At 33.0% G+C, this 18,243-nt stretch overlaps 1 protein-coding gene across 7 annotated transcripts in view; it reads right to left on the bottom strand.

Moving 5' to 3' along the window:
• Nol4 (nucleolar protein 4) overlaps positions 1-18,243 on the bottom strand; it is a 319,732-nt gene that overhangs the window by 231,611 nt on the left and 69,878 nt on the right. For 5 of the 7 annotated variants that reach the window (XM_074070041.1, XM_074070042.1, XM_074070044.1 and 2 more), the window contains exon 2: positions 6,456-6,605. In XM_074070041.1, the coding sequence (XP_073926142.1) occupies positions 6,456-6,605 (150 nt within the window). Of the gene's footprint in view, positions 1-5,477; positions 5,541-6,455; positions 6,606-18,243 lie in introns of those variants that run through there. The other 2 variants (XM_074070050.1, XM_074070047.1) reach the window with 2 other exon arrangements.

Genomic DNA, 18,243 nt, shown 5'->3' with positions numbered 1-18,243 from the left:
CTGTTCTTTCTATTATATTTTATCCCAATTAAATACCTCAAAAATTATTTCTATATGTACACCCATGTAAGTGATTTAACAAATTCAGAAGACTTTATTTATTATGCCATCACAGTACCCAGGAAAATATAAACCTCTGAATGTAAGACTCACCCACCAAAAAAGCATTAATTCTTGAGAACTTTTGCAGCTGCGTTGACTCACTCTTACCACTAGGGTGCGCTGAAGTAGCAATTTACTAGGCTGATCTAAAGAGTTAATGAAGTTTTCCCCCAAAGGTTAGTTCCTTTCAAGAAATGTTCATTGAAAAGAACATAATTATTCAAGAAGAAAAATATTGATGACAAAGTATGTGACATTAGTTGGTTAGGATGACCTCTTACATATTTTCATTGTCTCCACTACAAAGAAGATAGCTATTAAATGTAAAGGATTTGTACTCTGCCTACCTCTGACGACGCTATAGCTAGCTGAAAATGATCAATTTTGATAAATGGAAGTACACTATGTTTTCTGATTTAAGATTGGTATTTAATAACTTTAATTGCCAGCTTACTGGTTTTCTTTTAGCTTTATCCCTCTGAGATATTTTACATGTCTGATTTTATAGTTTAAATAATATTTATTGATTTTAGTTATCCTTAAAGAGTGAGAGTATTCTAACATAAAAATGGATTTAAAATTATGTGTACTATTTTTAAATTTAATAGCTTTTAAATACTTACAGACTACCTGAGTAAAACGTGTGTGTGTGTGCGTGTGTGTGTGTGTGTGTGTGTATAACCGATATAAATAAGCCAATGTGTGGAAAGGTAAGTGATGTGTTTATATCCTACCTCAAAGGTGATACCAGTATTTAATGATGCATCAAACTGTTCCCTGAAAGGCACATGTGGAAAATCAATTTTCCTGTGTTCAGTATTTTTTACCTTAAAGTTCCAAAATTACAATAAACATAAGGACGCTGTTCACCTCAAACACGAATTGTGTAATACATAGCCTTCACAGCTGCAGTCATGAACTTACTTCATTATTAATATTGATGATAGCATACTTATACTATCTAGTTTGGGTCAAGACATCACAAAGACAATTTTATTTTTTCAGAAAGTATTTATTGAGTATCTACTAGGTGCCATGCACTTTTCTAAAGTGTGCTTTGAAATGATATAAGAAAAACACAAGTTCTCTCACCTTCAGGGATCATGTGATTTTTAAAAACATCTTCCTTAGATATTTTAAAAACCTAAGCAGTTATCTATGCCATGTCTCACATCACACTCCCTTCCATATCGTTCCTTAACTCAGCTGTAGGTGGGAATCACAGCAAATTTGTAAAATGATAACATAAAGTACCAATGACTACTGGCAGTCTAATTTACTTGCTGCCTTCTCTTGCCCAGAACATTTTATTTTAATATAAAGATAGAGGGGTCAATTGTTTAACCCAAATAGATTAAGTTCTAATTATAAAACCTGAGGCCCTATGATAGGAAAGAGAAACATGTTTGGGACCAATGTCTTCATGCACTAATCACAGAAGTGTATAGATAACTTCTTATCTCAACTGTGTAAGATCCAACAAGTTCTAAGAAAGCCTGTCTTAAACTGTAAGATTATACCCAGGCAACTATGACCATCTATGCTTACAACAAAGATGCAAAGACAGGCAGTAAATAAGCAAATAGGATGTGTAGCAAAGTCATCATAGCTGGGTCAAGAACAAGAGGAAATTGAGGTGCCCTCACATCTGCAGTGTAAAGATACAGCATCACTTCAGGAGCTGCCCACTGAAAATTCAGCTAGATGACTATAAACTCACGTGCAAAAAACATGAAGAGTGAAAAACCTGACATTTGATATCCATTTTTGTGGACTTCCTTCTTTGATCATGATTTTACTATCATAAAAATACAAAGGCAAATAACTACAGATCCTTTTTATTATTGTGACTATCAATATCATTATTATAATTTTCAAGAGAAGTCTCTACAATAATAGAGTGAAAATCTTCTATCTCTGTGCTATAATTAAGAGCCAATCTACTGTTGTAAGAGCCAGAAGCATTGCATATATCTTAACATTCCTTGTGTTGACCAATTTGCTCACTTTGATTAATATTTTCATTTTGTCCCCAAGGACAGCAATAGCCCCATAGACACCATTATTATTGCTTTAATTCCTTCAGTTTGAAGAAAACTGAAATATAACCCTGTCATTTTATATGTGAATAAACTTTGGCCTAAGCCAAAAAGAGATTAAATAAATTGTTAGGGCCTTTTAAAGTTTAGTGCTATTTTTCCACATCACAAATGGCTACTAGTTTGGTTCATTAGCCTTGGTATGAACTGAAAATATTTCTGATAACTTTTACATAATCAGTTACCAGAATTGGTACAAGTTAAAAAAAATCCTATTTAGCAGAAGAGATACCAAAGCAATAAGTACTTATCAGAAGAACAAGACAAAATCGATGTTAACTAAGGCTTTGTGCTCAAAAGTTCTGGACATGATTCAATAAAGATCTTTCCTGCTCATTTTCAGAATGAGACTGAAAAAACTCTACATGAACATGCTATTTTTCCCACAGGATTTCTCTGGAAAGGAATATTCCATTCCTTTATTGAGAGAGAATTGTTAAAAAAAAAAAAAGAACCAACTTAGTGTTTTTTTTTCGGAAAATTAAATTGACATTTCTTGAAAAATAATTTAATAAAAATTAATCTTTGAAGCCTGAAAATTTGTGATTTGGTTTAAGAGTCTTTGGAAGAGGAAAAGAAGTAACTGAAATTCTCATAAGCTTCACCTGGCAGAAGACCTATGTTCTCGAGGATGGTTAATTGTCCTACTTGTTCTTCTACCTGGATGCTGAGTACCAACTAGACAGGGAGAAAGAAATAGCATCAACCTCAGGCTTACCATATGCTAAGCACTTTACACACATTAAATTATTTTAACATACCATGTATATCATCCTCTCCTAAAGAAAAAAAGTAAATAATTTGCCAAAAGTGGTACAGATAGGAAATGAGTGCTAGATTGGAAATTTTAAGCTCTGTTTGTCTGGCTTCTGGCCTATTTCTTTTTTCTTTTAGCTACAGCATATGCTCTCCACTCTGAATTAAATAAATATAATTATTGGCAGCTATATGTATGAGTAATACATGTAAGCTTACAATATCACACTACAAATTGTGTATGTGTGTATACACATATATGCAGACTGTTCTATCTATTGGTAACATGGCTTTTCCTCTTAGTTCTTGGATATCCACCAGTTACTGCTATTTAACGTGAAACAAAAAAGAGCTTTGAAATTTAATCCTTTAATTGGACCCTACTTTAAAAAAAAATTTCTGAAAAGGCAGCTATGCTTAGCCAGTAGTAAAGGAAAAATAATAAAAGACAACCAGAAAACAGTACCATATTCAATGAAGGCAGAATTCAGGCAGAAGTTGAGAACAGTTAAAGACTGAAAGACAATACATTATCTTGCATTATTTTTATAATGTTAAATCATTAATTCTGAAGTGATGCACCAAATTGCTAAAAAACATCTGCATTCCATTTTCTGTACAAAGATACATTTGCAGTTGAAACCTAAATACTGTTTGAATGGTCCATACTTCTTCTCCATTATGTTAATGTATGTAACCTATATCTGACTACAGTAGCCATCAATACATGCACAGATACAAATGCAGAATAAAGAGAGCTATAAAACATTGGGATACAATAGTAACTGAATAAAATACTTATGATTGCCCTTATATATTTCTCAAATGTGTCATTTTATGTGGATTTTCAAGAGCTCATGAGTAATGGAATATATACCCTCCAATTTTATGTACAGTCAGGTTAATCTTGTAATAAATTGTAAGCTGTACAATGCCTAGATATTTCAAGGAATGATATACTGCAGATAGGAAAACCAAGTAGCATTCAAAAGTTAATCCAATATTAAAGGACCACCATTTCCTGCAGAGTGAAAACATAGAAAGAAGATTTGCAAAAAAGGCAAAGTAAATAAAATGACCACTAAATCTATTGATAATATTGTTAAGACAACATGATACGCTTTAATGATTAGTTGTATAAGTATGGTTTCTTGGCCATGTAGGAAAAGGGAGAAAAAGAAGGTCAATAAACATAATCATGCATGCTCTATGAGCTAATGTGTTAGAATTAAGAAAAAAATGTAAGTTTAATGGGAACAATTACAATTGCAATAGGTATCTAGCTAGTCCTACCTATCAATTCCAATATTACTACTGAGAACTAAACTCTGACCCAATAGTCTCTGGCTCTAGAAATATCAAACCATTCCATTTCCGATTGCATTTTGGTTTTATGCCCCATTAACGGAGCATTTGCATTAATTTTTGACATTAGACTCAATTCATTGTAGAGTCATGTGCACAGTTTCGCTGTTACTACAGCAGCTCTATCTTTTTTTCTTCTTACACTGAATTATGACTCTATAAAAGAGAAACATTTCCTGATTAGGACTCAATAGAAAGATACCAGTAGGAAAAATTTAGGTCAAAAAGAACTTTCCTGATGTTAAGACAAGGTAATAAAACTTTAGGTGTGTAAATAAAATAAACTTGGGAAAGGAGAAGAATCTTCAAACAGGACAATATTCAGGAATTGGGATGACATTTCAGATTCTGCTGATTTTTTTCCAAGTTGGCATTTCTGTCTCCAAATGCAGAAAATGTTTCAATAATGTGAATTATTATAAAATTATATACATTGGAAACATGTTTACTAACTTATCATAGGTGTTTAGAATGTGTAATGGCAATGGATTTAAGAAAACACATAGTGAAAATTTTGGTCTGTTATTGACTCTTGCTTCTACATTCACTAAAGGCCTCTAATATTTGCATTTCAGAGAATGAATTATTTTAAAGTGCTTTTGGCACCTAAACAGATTTGGCTGCCATACTTCTGTTCATATTTTTGTTATTGTTGTTGTGGGTTTTTTCACTTACTAAAATTGAACTTATGTATGCCTATCTTACGAAGTCTGATCAAGTTCAGGTAGCTGTTATAAGATTGCACAGTTAGCGATATTAGTAGGTCAATATACAATTTTTCCTATTACTGTTCACAGGAACACGTCTGGCTTGGGAGACAGGCAAAATGAGTATGTTCAGTAACAGTCTATAAAGATATCTCAAGAAAGTAGGTCATAATCATTAGTCATGATAAGAATCTTTCCTGGGATGTGTAAGTCAAAAGAAAGTTTATGTGGCAGAATTATGTAAGGAAACTTAGAATAGTGCCTGTCTACAAACCATGCAATTTGAAAACAGCCAAGAAACAAACCAGAGAGAAGGGATAAATACAACATGTATTAGGGTTATTATGCAACTACAAAGATTCAATATGACCCTGGCAATATAGCAAAAAATAGTTATGGAAAAGAAGCTATTTCTTATGCTCAGTAGCTAATTTTCAAACATATGTACCTGTATTTGAAACTTTGAGCATTTCACACAATTTTCTGTATCTGAAAAAAAAATGGATCCAGACTGATATTGTATATCAATATAGCTGAAAACAGTTAATATAAAGGTATCCAAAAGCAAAGTTCAATAAGTAATCTAAAAAAGGATATTATTCTGATTGCTGCAAAAATACTTTTAATGTAACACTTTGCTCATATTGGAAAAGAATAATTTACTGTTCAATTTTGCTAGAAAGGAGGAAATATCTATACTATTATGATTTCATAATGTTTTTTATTAAATAAAAAGCTAGGTTAAAATGTCTAGATCAAACTGTAAGTATAATTAGAAACTTGTAGAAAGAATATATAACTCCATTTTGACAACATATATTTCAATATCTAACAGTTAATTAAATCTGCTTTTCACATAATTCATAATAAAAACATATATTTCCATTTTTAACATGTTTAAGGGCATTCAACCTATGAAAACAAAACATTTATCTAGTACTTTATTCTGGAAAATTAATACATACAAGGTGCCATAAGAAAAGTATGAAAACTTTTCTTATCTATATTACTTTAAAGATGAAATTGCAATTATATAAACATATGAATATGATTTGAAAGGGAATAAATATTAAGGCAGTAATGGTAGTACAGTTCATATCATGTAGGCCATAATTTATATATTATGACACAGTGAATATACAATTTGTAGGCATATGACTGGAACTACCACATTTTATATATACTTAAAGAAAATAATGTGAGAATTCTAGAGACAGGTTTAAATAACATCCAATAGATTCCTGAATATACAACCAAAATACTAGGTATTAATTGTAACTTAAGTATTGGCTGTGACCATGGTATAATCTAACTTATGTTGAAATAGAATATTTATAACTATTTTTAATCCATTTTAACATGCAAACATAATGACACATTTCAAAATGCATGCTTTTTTTCTTTCCTCTTTTGTTGCTTTACTTACTGCTTTGTACGTTCTCTTTTGTCCAGCATGTTTACGAATTTGTTCTCCATTTGGCCCAGTTTCCACATGCATCGAATAGATAATGTCAAAGAAATCTTCAACCACAGCTACCCGCCGTAAAGACAGTTTCTCATCTACTCCGATGCCATCCTAGAAAAAAAAAGACCCCACAAGATTAACAAAGCAATTTATATTAACACATGAAGTTCATTAAATCAAAATGATCTGAACCAAATCATCTTGATGATTCAAAAATTCATGAATAAATATCCAATATCCAATTATTATTTTTTTGCGACAGGTTTTCACTATGCAGCAAATCCTCCTCCATCAGTATCCTGAGTGCTGGGATTATGGGCATGGTTAACACACCCAACTCTCCCACTGCTTATGCTTTATTTACATATAGAAATATAAGAAAGAGGAGAAAGACATGATTAATATTAGGTAAAACAAGCTTACCAACAAATTCCACCATTTGGTTTTTTATGATGACTCATTTGTAGCCATCAATATATCTTGCTTAAATTATTTTAAAACGCATTTTAACACTTAGCAATTTTTACTATAATTTCGTTCTAGATAATGATTCATTCATTCAACCAGTATTTGAGTTGCTGGGGACTGGAAGCTATAATGAGAGGAAGGAAAGAAATAATATGGAGTCTCTACCCTAGAATATCATATAACATAAGAAAATCCATCTATTATTAAACAGACAAACTGACAGGTGAGTTCTAGAGATGACCTAGTACAGACTGTGAAACATCCACCTAGAAACTGCATATTTTGTACGAATCACTCAAAACTCTCTGATTTTCACTTTTCACAGCTACAAAATCAAAATAACAGAGCCCACTTCACAGAATCATTGTAAGGATTAAACAAAATATTTTACGTAAAGAATGTCAGCCAATCTGCTATATAGTAAATGCTCACTTAGTGGTGGTACTTGCCATTTTAATGATCAGATAAATAATATGTGCAAAGTCCTGCAGAGTTCAGAGAACAATGGTATCACTTCCTGCTAAGGTAGCTTCTTGGACGAAGTATAATTTGACATAGGTGGGGGAAGCAGGACAAAAGCATGGCAGTAAGACATGTAGCCACATGCCAATAGTTAACATGGATGACAGAGAATGAGATGTTAAGATTGAGAGAATGGAAATAAAAATTTATCTTACATGGATGCAACAAAAAAGGGCTCACTGCTTGTAAAGCCACACACATAATGATCATATTTCAGCCCTAAGGAATAACATGAAGTAATATGACATATCCATTAATGATGGTACAACAAGCAAGTGATTGATCTAAGTAAAATCATTGTGCAGCCCACAGTCAAATGGCAAGAGCCTCTTTGAACAGTTATTCAGACTGAGTTTACTGCAAAAACAGAAAGCAAGTCACCTGACTCTTTTTGCTAGTCTGACTTTCATTTGTGGTTTTATAATTTACAGTAGGCCCTGTAGATAGCAGTGGCTAGAGCAGCCTATTTACATACATGAAGTTGCTCATTAGACCCAACAGCCAGGTTTCTCACCTTTGCTCACTTTGAAGTACTCCCTCACAAATGACCTGTGATGCACGTTCTTCCTAATTAGACTTCAGACCTTTCTCACATCTCTTTGCAAATTCATTCTTGAGGCATCTCTTGCATAACTGGGCCCCATAGATAACACCCCAGTGTTTTGCAACTTGAGCCCAACATGCAGTAAGAAAACAGAGAAGCTGCATGAAACTCTGCAGAAACCACCTGGAAATTGTTGCACTCAGAAGGAAGCACATGAGAGAGCACAAATGACTTCAGATGCCTATTCCTGGTCTATCTGCTCCCTCCTCAGAGAACACCCATTTACCCAATGTGAAAACACAATTCTAACTCTACCCATCAGTAAAACCACCCATGAGATGAGGCTAAAGTAAGGTATACAGTGTTTACTCTGGTTTTTTGCTATATAACACAATATACAGTAATTTTGTAGTTATTTTCAGTGTATTTATTTAAATTACAGTATTTGTTCTCAGATTCATTTTCATGTTTACTCATTCACCTAAATAAACACTAAAACCTGTTTATTCATATTATCAAGTATCTAACAAAGCCTAAATATTACAAGCCCTCTGTTAGTAGAGTTATTAAGATATATAAGATAGATAATCAAGGTCTTTGTGGTGCTTCTTCTGTTTCTCTGGCTGCCAGCCTGCAATAGTTCAAGTCTGTATCACCTTGCTTTCTCTCCTGGGAGACTCCTCTATTTGTCTTTCTCTTGTAAGAACCCTCATGATGGCATTTAAGAGCAACCACATAATCCAAGGTAACTCCCTGATTTCAAAATCCTGAACTTAATTACATCCATAAAGACCCTCTTTTTCCAAACAAGTTTGAACATTTACAAACTCCAGGAATTAGGATCTGTATTTTCAGGGGAACATAATTCACCCCACTACAGGTAGCATTAGGCACACTGGAGGTACAAACTGTGTTACAGGAGAATGTACTGGAAATGCTTCACAAACATTTAATACTCATGGTATTTCAAATAAACCAGAAATTCAGTACTTACTGAGATAGTGTAAAAATGACATATACATCTACTTATGACTCTTTCTCTCACCTGTGATTCAAACTCACTTCTTACCCACATTCTGTGATTAAAACTCAAAAATGCCTTCAGAAGGGCAGGCATACAGTATGTGCCATGGGTCTAGGGTCAGTTCCAGCCAGGGCCATTAAGCAAGAAAAGGAAAGAAAGAGCATCCAGATGGAAAAGAAGAAATAAAACTATCCCTTCAAACATTTTACCTGTCATTTTAATGATGACAATATCTCATATATAGAAAATCCTAAGGAATACACTAAAAAATTTTAGAACCCATGAATTCAAAATCAATATGAAAAAAAATTATATTTCTGTTCATTGGCAATAAATAACCAGAAGTCAAATTAGGAAGAATAATTTCATTTACTAGGACATCTAAACAATAAAATATATAAGAATAAATTTAACATAAAATTAATAAGTCTAATACCTGTACACTGAAAATGACAAAATATTGTTAAAATAAATTTAGAGCAATTTAAATAAGTAGAACTATGTCTTATATTCATGAATCAGAAGACTTAATGCAATTAAGTGGCAATGCTTCAAAAACTGATTTGCAGAATCAATGCAATCTCTTACCAATATTCCAACTAGCTTTTTGTGTAAATTGATATGTTAATCTTAAGGTTCAAAAGCAAGTGCAAGGAAAGTATCATCAAAGTAATCTTTAAAAAGAAGATATTTGAAGTTTACACACATCTTAATTTTAAAACTTACTATAAATCCAAATTTTTCATTAGATAGCATAGTACTACCATTCAAATTGGATGCATAGATCAGTGGAAAACATATTTGATATCAGACATAAAGTCTTACATCTATACAATAATTTTCAAGAGGAATAATAAGACCATGCAGTAATGAAGGAATAGTCTTTTCAACATATGGTTCCAAGACAACTATATTTATCCACCCACAAAGGAATGAAGTCAGACCTCTACCTAGACCCATACACAAAAATTAAGTCAAAATGGATGAGGAATCTCTAGAATGTAGGAGCCAAAACTTAAAATTCTTATAAGAATATATGGGAGTAACTGTTTATGTTCCTGTGCAATGCCGAGTCCTCATGGTATGACACCAAAAGTAGAAGCAGTAAAATAAAAATTCACAAGTAACCACATCAAAAGTAAAACATTGCATGTTGCAGATGAGGCCATAAAAAAGTGAAATGATAACCCACAAAAAAGGAGTAAAATACTTGAAAATCAAATATCTAATGAGAAACTTACAGTACATGAAAACAGAACTCAATAACAGAAAGTCAAATAACTCATTTTAGAAATGGGGAAAAGACTGGATAGACATCTCTCCAAAGAAGCTGTTCAAATGACAAACAAACTCAAGAGAAGATGGTCAATATCATTAGCATTAAGAAAATGCAAGTCAAAATTACAATGAGTCACTACTGTACACTCTTTGGGATCGCTAAAATCAAAATATCAAGTATTAGAGAGGATTTTGAGAAATTAGAACCTTCATACATAGCTAACAGGAATGAAAAATGACACAGTTGCTAAAAAACAATTTGGCAATAACTCAAGAGATTAAGCATAGGTTTACCAGATGATTTAGGTACTTCACAGCAATGTGTATTCAAAATAAATGATTAACAAATTAACATAGATAGAAATTAGATTGTTGCTTCCTTAGGATTGGGAAGAAAGGGAGAATGGGTACTGACTGTTAATAGTTACAAAATGTCAAAAGGATAAAACTGTTCTAAAATTAGATGGTGATGGCTGTACAACTCTCTGAACATACTAAAAACTGCATTTTACAGCTTAATGATGAATTGTATGATATGTTAGTTGCTCAATAAACTGTTAAAATATGTGGTATCCAATAATTTGTGATTTTGATGTTGAGGATACAGTACAGTGTAGAGTACTTGACCAGTATGCGTGAGGTCATGTGTTCAATTCCCCAATACCACAAAAGAAGGAAAAGCAAGAAGACGATTTCCTGCAGCGTGTACTCAAACAACCCACAAACCTATGAATGTAGAGTGGAAATGCAAATGGCTCAGTCACTACCATAAATTATGTAATGGGCCGGTGAATGGTGGATAGCTCTCTCTCAAGAGAAAAGTGTAAGGTTTTATGAACTTCACTGGTATAAGATATGACACATCTAGTGTATAAGCAATAATAAAATATACTTTCATGGTAATCTCCATATACACAGTAATTCTCACATCCTGATTTTATGGACTCATGTACTTCTAGCCAACCTATAGTTTGGTTTCAACTATGATATGACAAGTAAAATTTCATCCCAATCTACAAACTGCTCTGTCAATTAATTTTTTGTAAGAGTAACACGGTATATAACTTACTGTTAAACTATTTCTCACCCTTGTACAAATTTTATTCATTAAACTGAAACTTCATTCAACTTCCATACTAAGACAAGAACAAACCAATAAATCAAGCCCTGACTTGTGGCATTTGCTGATTTCTGTGGTTTAACAACTTCTACCATTGCTATTTCAAGCTACTGATGTGAAATCACTGAACATAAAGTTGGGAAGAAATGAACAAAAATGCACTGTTACATGATATTTTCACCATACTGATATTATGACCAGAATAACTATTTCAAGAGTATAGCTAGAATTACAGAATCGTTCGGCAATTAGGTAATGGTTAAGTTTTGTTTATTTATTACATTTTAATATAAATTACTTCACAACTGTCACTTATTTCATTCTTAATAATGGCTAGCTATGTTTCACAAACTGGGTGTGAATGTTCTGAAAAAATTAACAATTAGCTCTCATGAGTTACCCGAAGCCAGCTCTAGTGTACCAATGTTATTATATCATTCAAGATGTGTGAATGACATATTCACTGAATTCAGTGAATAGCTTATAGATAGATTTTAAAATAGAGATCTAAAAAGGTCAGAGAGCAAGAATGGAAGATACTAACTGACCTAACATGACACTTCAGGGTGTTAAAAACATTGCTACTTCTAGAAAAACTGCATATTTAAACTGATGCTGGAACAAAACTAACCAAATTTGTTACCTTTGCTGTGTTAGCAAGTCTGTGTTCAACAAATTGATTGGTTTATTTAATGCCCTATTGGATTATATAACATATTAAAATGATATTGAAGGGGGAAATTAACCTAAACATGAGTCATGTTTAAGTTTTACTAAGTTACTTACTACCAGCTGGTGAAATGATACATATATAGACATAAAAATTTAAGGCAATCCTATGAAACTGGACACTATGCTTTGAGATGTTAACATTATTATTGTAATAAAGTCAAAATGTCACTTAGGGTAAAAGACTGACATGAAATCATACATATTTTTTCTTGGCCTTATAGAGTCCAATTGGGAAATAATTATTTCTGAGTTTCAAACTCATCTTCTTTTGAAACTCCTGACTACTAACTATAAAACATGAAGAATCAATGCAGAAATAGCCATTATGGAGTGGTCTTCCTCCTATAATCCTTCCTGATACACTTGGTTGGTGTATGACCAGATATGAACAGACAAGGACATGGGTTTATCACTCAAGTGTACCACTAGGCTCAAAACAGCGCAGCTTATGAGAATTTTCCACTGGATTAAAAATGATATCTAGGAGTTAAATTTTTAATATATAAAACATAACTTCTAAAATAGTTTTATTTAGATTGTAGTAAGGAACTTAAACTTAGGCCAAAATGGCATGTTTACTGTCTAGGAATCAAGAGATGAAAATCCTTGTCACCTCTCCTGCCTCAGCCAAGCTGTTATGAAACAGATATACAAAGCAGAAAAATCATCATTGTAAAGTACCTGGTGTTATAGAGAACAATTCTAGTGAAATATTTAGAATCAAAGGCATTAGGGAGAACTGCTTATTCATAAACAACAATGACATAACAAAGAAAACCAGAAGAAACTGTGAAGTAAAAATATGTTCCAGAATTAAAAGAGTTCTAAGCTCAACAATTTATAAAGAGCACTTATAAATAATCTAATTTTCACAATCACCTTTCTGGTTATACTGAAAGATACATATCTACTCAAGCAGAATATGCTGACTTTTAATGTGATTATCTGCACCCTAAACTCTTACCTTAGAGAGAGATCATGCCACTTGACTCTCAAGATTTTAGTTAACTCATGTATATTTTAAAAAAAAAGGTTGACTAAATAATTCATAAGAAATTTTCCAAGTACAAAACTCAGATTTTTATATATTGATTACTAAAGAGAATTTCATCCTAACTTATATAAAATACATTATGTTTATAAACCAAATTAAAGATTTGTAAGGTTTTTTTTTCCTAAAATCTTCTAGTATGTTTGAGTTACTGACAATGTTCTTAAAAAGGAAAACAAAATAATAACTGGCAGAATTTTAAACAGGGAAAAAGAAAAAAAATAGTACAAAGTAATACTAACAAAGAGAAAATGAAGTGTTTCAATTGAGACCACTTCAGTGTTAAAAATATATATATGTTCCTGTGAAAAGCAAACTTATAAAAAGTTATTCACTTTGCACCAGCTATTTGTTTGCAAAAACACAGAAAATTAATTCTGCTCATTCCACAATTGATGATTTACCTAAGAAAATAGTATTGAATTCCAAGTTTATGTTTCTTCAATGAGAAGATAATTAGAATTATTTACATAGATTCTTCATCTTCTTTCTAGCTCAAAGAAACGTCAATGTTACTAGGAGGCCTATCCGCCAGCACAAAGAAGACTGGAAACCCAGCTTTACCTATATGCTGAGACCTGGCGAAGCGAGCTTTGCTTGACAGACACTGTCTTGTACCAGGGACTTTTCACCACTTCTCTGATACATGCTGCTGCTGCCCTTGTAGCACAAATGACCTGCAATTTTGAGGTGCCTGTTAACCAGTTATTATTTGCAGGACATGTCTCTCTGCCTTTTCATTATTTGACTGTGTTAGCAGTTTATGTAGTAGACACAAAAAGAGACAGAAACTAAATTTTCTTCTCTGAAAACTGAATTGTTAAATATAAGTTTAGGGTTCATCTGAAATGTTGGTCTTTTGAGCTATCTCTTTGGTTTATCACTCTGGGATAACTCAGTATTTAGCTGTGTTTGGGAATTGTTTCTTCTTGCATTTTTTCCTTTATCTGATAGGCATGATCATTAAGTTAAAGGGTAGCAAATTCCCTTACATCTTTTGAATGAGGAGCCAGAGAAAGCAAATAAAAGGGAAGTTTAATGACACTATATATATTATATATAGTTTATATATAAAATAATTTAAAAGATTTATGGTACCCATGGCAAATAATCTAAAATGCATAATTATATTTTGTGAGGAATGCTAAAAATGATTCTTAAAATCTTTAAAGCCTTTAGGGTTACACCAATCTTTTGAGTTTAATCCCAGAAAAAAGTACTTTTTATCTTTTTTTAATTTATCTTTATGCAGTGCTTGGATCAAACCCACAGACTCATACACACTAGGCAAGCACTTTACCACTGTGCTAGAACTTTTTTTAGGATAGAAGCCAGAGGGTGCTTTTTTTTTGAGACAGGGTCTCCTTTGCTGTCCTCTGCCTCTCAGAGGAAGAAATTGGAATTACATGCTTGTGTCTGGGATGAATTTGTGTGCTTGTATGCTGGGAATTCACCAGAGCCTTACACTTGCTAAGCACTCCTTCTACCATGAGCCACACACCCAGTTCCAGACCCAGAATGCTTTTGTGAGCCTGGGTCCTGCTTGCTTGGTAAACCTGAAACACAAGGACTTTTATTCTAGAAAAATTCTGGGAGAAGTAACAACATGTAGCTTTTATTAAAAAAAAAAAACTAAATATAAGACAATGAATTAAAACCTAGTAAGAAAGATTATTCTTTACTTCTAAAATGATCAGAAGATCTGCAATAGAGTTTCATGGGAAGATTTAGCCAGTGAGATTTATTTTTTTTATTTCTTTTTACATTTTTTTCATTTCCTTTATTCATATGTGCATACAATGATTGGGTCATTACTCCCCCTTCCCCAGCCCCCTCCCTTAACCCCCACTCTCTTCCTCTCACCCCCACCCCCTTGCTTCCAAGCAGATGCTGTTTTGCCCTTATCTCTAATTTTGTTAAAGAGAGAATATAAACATTAATAAGGAGGACCAGGGGGTTTTGCTAGTTGAGGTAAGGATAGCTATACAGGGAGATTCCTAGTTTTGATTCCATGTACATATGTGTTACTTTCTAAATTGATTCTTCTCTAACTAACCTTTTCTCTAGTTCCCAATCCCCTTCTCCTATTGGCCTCTGTTGCTTTAAAGTTTCTGCATTTGTTCCTTTGCATTGAAGACATCAAATGCTATCTTTTTTGGGGGGCGGGGTTACCTACCTATCCTCATACCTCCCTTGTGTGAACTCACCTTGTCATGTGATCAAAGTCCTATCCCCTTGTTGTGTTTGCCCTTGATCTAAAGTCTGCATATGAGGGAGAACATAGCTAGTGATATTTATAAATGACATAGATCTATATCAAAACCTTGTTATCCACCTACACATACTGTAATTCATCAATAATATTACAATTCATGCTACAATTTGTCCATTTTATAATTGATCAGTTGACAGATATGCAAGTTGATTCCAATTTGGCTGTACTTTGGAAAAGGATACTAAAGTAGCTTTTGCAATCCAGTAATCATACTCCTTGGTATTTACCCAAAGGAGTTAAAATTGTATGTCTATACAGTAAAGTACATGGGGATATTCATAGCAGCCATAGTCAAGATGCCTTTCAATATGTATACATGTAAATAAACTATAGTATTTAGACAATGACATATTATTTAGCACTATAAAAATGAGCTATCAAGCCATGAAAAGACACAGAGGAACCTTAAGTACATATTACTAAATGAAACAAATGATTCTGAAATGGCTACAAACTATGGGTCTAGCTATATGACGTGATGGAAAAGCCAAAACTATAAAAAGTAAAAAGACCAGTGGTTGCCAAGGGTTATAGAAGAAGGAAGGATGAATTAGAAAAGATGATCTTTAGAACAGTGAAATTATAAGGGCTGATATTACAATGGTGCATTATAATGTCAGTGTACACATTGTACATTTGTCACATCCTATAAAGTACACCATACCTAGAGTGAACCCTTACATAAACTATGGGCTCTCGGTGATAATGATATGTGAGTGGTTCACCACTTGTTTAAAAAAATGCATACTAGTCTGGTGAGAGAAGTTGATAGTAGAGCTGGCTGTCAGCCTGTGGGAACAGGGCATATTTGGGAACTCTCTATACATTGCTCAATTCTACTGTGAACTTAAAGTCTATTTAAAAGGGATGGGGGAATAAGAAGATAAAAGTCTATCAACTTCTGCTGAGAGTGAAAGCCTTGTTTTCCAGTGTGGTGACAATAGAAAGTTATTCAAGTGAAACAAAACCCAGTTCAGGGCATTTTTTTTGTACACTAAGCTTGGTAAATTAAAGATACTAAAAATGTACAGAAACTTACAATATAAAAATAAAAATTTTCAATTCATGTATATTTAAAAATATTTCTTCATTTTTTCAAAACTATTCATATTAGCCAGGTGTGGTTGTTCAGGCCTATAATCCCAGCACTTGGGAGACTGAGGCAAGAGAATTCTTGAGTTTGAGCCCAGGAGGCAAACCTGGGCTACATAGTGAGACACTGTCTCAAGCAACAACAAAATTCACATTAAAAATAAAAAGTTGCCAGCTGGGCATGATAGCTCAAACCTGTAATCCTAGCTACTTGAGAGGCAGAGATCCTGAGGACTGCAGTTCAAGGCAAGCTTGAGCAAAAATCTCACAAAAAACCCATCTCAACCAATGACTGGATATAGTCTAGTGTGTGCCTACCATTTCCATCTATATGGGGAAACTCAAATAAGACTATCATAGTCCAGGCTAGCCCAGGCATAAAGCAAGACCTTATTTTAAAATTAACTAAAAGCAAAAAGGACTACAGGCATGGTTCAAGTAGTAGAGGGCCTGCCTAGGGAGTACGAGAGCCTGAGTTCAACCCCCAGTACTGCTAAAATAAAGAAAATTAAAAATACATTAAAAACAAAATAAAAATTTACTGAGAATAAAAACAATCATCTTACTCAATATTCTTTTAACACAAAAGAAACTTTTATCATAAAACAACTGCAAAGGATAAACAATAAGCCTGGTTTAAAATGCAAGCTCTCACAGTCAGCTAAATTTCCAGGGTCATGGAACTATGAGTCCTTATACATGAAACAACAGCATCTATATGTAAACAGGATCCTAAAAACTAAATGTATACACAGAATGACAGGAAGGAGTGCAAGAAAATCTTCCCACTTGTAGGATGAGGTGAATTGTCATTTGGCTCTTGGTTGGGAAGAAAAATAGTCTTATTTGGGCAGCAAACAGTAGAGACCTCAGATTTAAGAAACAGAATGAGTCTCAAACAGAAGAATTTTGTTTTCAGAAATTTACCCTTGAATAAATAGTAGTAAAAATTACAGATAATCACAGACCTACTAAATTATAAAGCAACTAGACAGAAAAGACAGATCATCTTTAAGGAACAACAATTTGTCTGACAAAAACTTTTCAGTAGCTACAAAGTCAGAAGCTAGCAGAATAATAGCTTCATGACTCTCTGAGGAAACAATATATATACATATACATGTAGATTTGCATGACCAAGTAAATTACCATTCAAGAATAAGAATATTTTCAGGCAAATAAAACCAAGAATCATTTATCACCCTTGTTAAAGAACTTAAAGGAAATACTTTAGATCCACAAAATTGCCAGGGGATCCTAGAAAGGAAATACTAAAATTATAAATACAATTTATTCACAACCCCTCAGAGATTTTTCCCAAAATTACATTGTTGTAAGTCTGATTCTTTTAAGGAATCAACAGTCATGCATTATTACCTCTAATTTATTAAAAGAAAGAAAAACATGAACAGTTAAAAGAAATTTGCTAACATTAAGAGTTAATTTTGCTCTGATATCTGGGAAACAATTAGGTTGTTTCTATTTGTGTCTATTAAAAATAATGCTTCTGTAATGTGTTATTTATATTTTTGGTATATCCATGTGCTCATTTGTTTTGGGTATATAATTAGAAACAGAATTGCTTGGTTATAGAATTTATTGGTGTTCACAGAACACTATTTCCAATATTATGAAACAACCAC

Source organism: Castor canadensis, chromosome 4, assembly GCF_047511655.1.
Source record: "Castor canadensis chromosome 4, mCasCan1.hap1v2, whole genome shotgun sequence".
NCBI lineage: Eukaryota > Metazoa > Chordata > Mammalia > Rodentia > Castoridae > Castor > Castor canadensis.
The sequence above is the reverse complement of the archived record's forward strand: the minus strand, read 5'-3'. Positions and strand labels throughout refer to the sequence as shown.